This window comes from Oryx dammah, unplaced genomic scaffold, assembly GCF_014754425.2.
Source record: "Oryx dammah isolate SB20612 unplaced genomic scaffold, SCBI_Odam_1.1 HiC_scaffold_3, whole genome shotgun sequence".
Lineage (NCBI taxonomy): Eukaryota > Metazoa > Chordata > Mammalia > Artiodactyla > Bovidae > Oryx > Oryx dammah.
In genome coordinates, this window is record NW_024070187.1 from 120223 (window position 1) to 122932 (window position 2710).

At 40.7% G+C, this 2710-nt stretch overlaps 1 protein-coding gene across 1 annotated transcript; it reads left to right on the top strand.

Moving 5' to 3' along the window:
* Window positions 1–1166: 1166 nt before the first annotated feature.
* Window positions 1167–2102, top strand: LOC120861646 (olfactory receptor 4C46-like). The gene has a single exon (XM_040237350.1). It carries the CDS (start codon window positions 1167–1169, stop codon window positions 2100–2102), a length of 936 nt encoding a protein of 311 aa, XP_040093284.1.
* Window positions 2103–2710: the final 608 nt, after the last annotated feature.

The following is a 2710-nucleotide window of genomic DNA, read 5'->3' on the forward strand; positions in this document are numbered from 1 at the left end:
GATGCACCTGCTCATCAGTATTAACAGCCACACGTCTTAGGCTGAGGCTCTAAGCTTAAATTTGCATTGATCTCTGTTTACTTGGCATGTCCACTTTTTTTCCTATCACTACATAGTATGAAGTAGCGTGGGTTTAATCGCTGGGTCAGGGTGATCGCCTGGAGAAGGAAATGGCAAGCCACTCCAGCATTCTTGCCTGGAAAGTCCCATGAAGAGACAAGCCTGTTGGGCTACAGTCTATGGGGTCACAAAGAGTCAAACATGACTGTGGCGACTTAGCATGCATACAACCATGACATGCATATAGTAATCTATTGTTAAAAGTATATCTATAAATTACTGGATTAGGGAAATTTATAGGAAAGATGCTAATTTAGTTACAGTCACTCCTGTACCTTTTCATTAGTTTCCCATACCAATGTTTTGCTGCAATTTGTGTCAGCTCATGTATAGTCTGATTCTTGTATTCCTTTCTGTCTTCCATTCTCCTATGATACAAATCACACAAATATCTTTATTGGAATTATATGCAACATTCCCTGTTTCTCAAATCTCTATTCATCCTTATACCCAATTACCTTACACAATCTCCCATTTCTTAAGAGTAGCAAGAAAATCCACCAGCCATTCATAACTTTTACATTAGCTACTACTATGTGCTCACTCAGTTGTGTCTGACTCTTTATGACCCCATGGACTATAGACCATTGGGCTTCTCTGTTCATGGGATTTTCCACACAAGAAATGGAGGGCTTGTCATTCACTTTTCCAGGGAATCTCCCTAACTCAGGGATCGAAGCTGCCTCTCCTATTTTTCTTGCATTGTCTGGCAAATTGTTTCTCACTGAACCACCTGGGAAGCTTTGCTACTACTATGTGTAAGACCTGTTGATTCACATTAGGCTCTGGGTCATCTCAAATGATTAAATGTGTACAGATGGTCTACTGCTGTGTGTGCATAGGGTTCCTCATGTCTCCAACTATAAACATATCCTAGGAGAGGATTTCAGTTAACTTCAAGAGATCAGAAATATTTTCTTCCTTTATCAAAAGAAAAAAAATACTCTTCAGAATTCAGAACTTAATAGAATTTGGCATTTATTACATGTAAAGGATAAATTCAAGATTGAGCTAATATGATTTTTTTTCAGGTAATGTAATTAACCATGATATACATGGAGAATATGAACAACATAACAGAGTTTGTCCTACTCACACAGAATCCAAAGCTACAGAACGTCATCTTTGCTGTGTTTCTGGTCATCTACATTGTCTCTATGGCAGGGAATGTGCTCACCTTGGTCACCATCACAGTCATCCCATTACTGGGGTCCCCAATGTACTTTTTCCTGGCTCATCTCTCTTTTATTGATGCTTGTTACTCCTCTGTCAATAACCTGAAATTGATTGTAGATTCTCTACATGAGACAAAAACCATCCTTTTCAATGAATGCATGACTCAGATATTTGGGGAGCATTTATTTGCAGATGCTGATGTCATCCTGATGACTGCAATGGCCTATGACCACTATGAGGCCATCTGCAAGCTGTTGCACTACACCACCATCATGAACTGGCAGTTGTGTTGGCTGCTAACTGAAGTGGTATGGGTGGGACGCTTTCTTCATGCAACCATACAGATCCTCTTCATCTTCCACTTACCCTTCTGCAGTTCTAATGTCATAGATCACTTTATGTGTGATCTGAACCCATTGCTTGAACTTACCTGCTCTGATACCCACACTCTAGGGCTCTTCATTGCTGCCAACAGTGGTTTCCTCTGTCTGTTAAACTTCCTCCTCCTGTTGGGCTTCTATGTGGTCATTGTGTGCTCCCTAAGGACATACAGTTTGGAGGTGAGGCACAAGGCCCTCTCCACATGTGTTTCCCACATCACAGCTGTCATCATATTCCTTGTGCCCTGCATTTTTGTGTACCTGATACCAGCAACTACTTTTCCAATTGATAAAGAAGTTACTGTGTTTTATACCATGATAACTCCCATGTTAAATGCTTTCATCTATACCCAGTATAGAAATGCCCAGATGAAAAATGCCATTAGGAATTTGTGTAATAGAAAAGTGATTTCAGGTGATAGATAGATAAAGTTTACAGGAAGCCCAGCATTGATTCTACTAATGCAAAGATCAAAAGGACATTGCTGATGTGTTCAGCAAAGAACACCTATGAGATAAAAGGAAAATAAATAGCCAGTATACATCATAGATTCTGCAGGCGGGAGAAGAAATGGGTACAAGAAAAGTCAGGAAAAACTTAGCAGGAGACTACTTTTGCATGTTTGGAATATTCTACCAGGTTGGGGCTTAACTTTTCTAGTTTCATTAGTGTATGTGGATTAATCAACTCATTCTGAAGGGTTAAGAGGGTAGCAGAGATGTGCCTGCAAACGGGTCTCTCTGCTTGGGCTGAACGTCCTTGCAAATGAGGCGTTCTGCCAAAGAGTCTGGACACAGCTTTGAGTTTAATGGTCCCTTGCAAACGAGGGAGCATTCCCTTCTTGTGATAAGAAGGAAAAGAGGGCTTTGGACAGACTCTGCAGTAGACTGGGATTTCACTCCCCTTTGCTGTACAATAACATGTATGCACCTGTTCTGTACTGAAAAGGCTTATTCATGCAGTCTGGAATTCTGCCTGGGGGGCTTTTATAATAATAAACCACAATTAGTTTTGGGCAGTTCTGTTCCTCCGG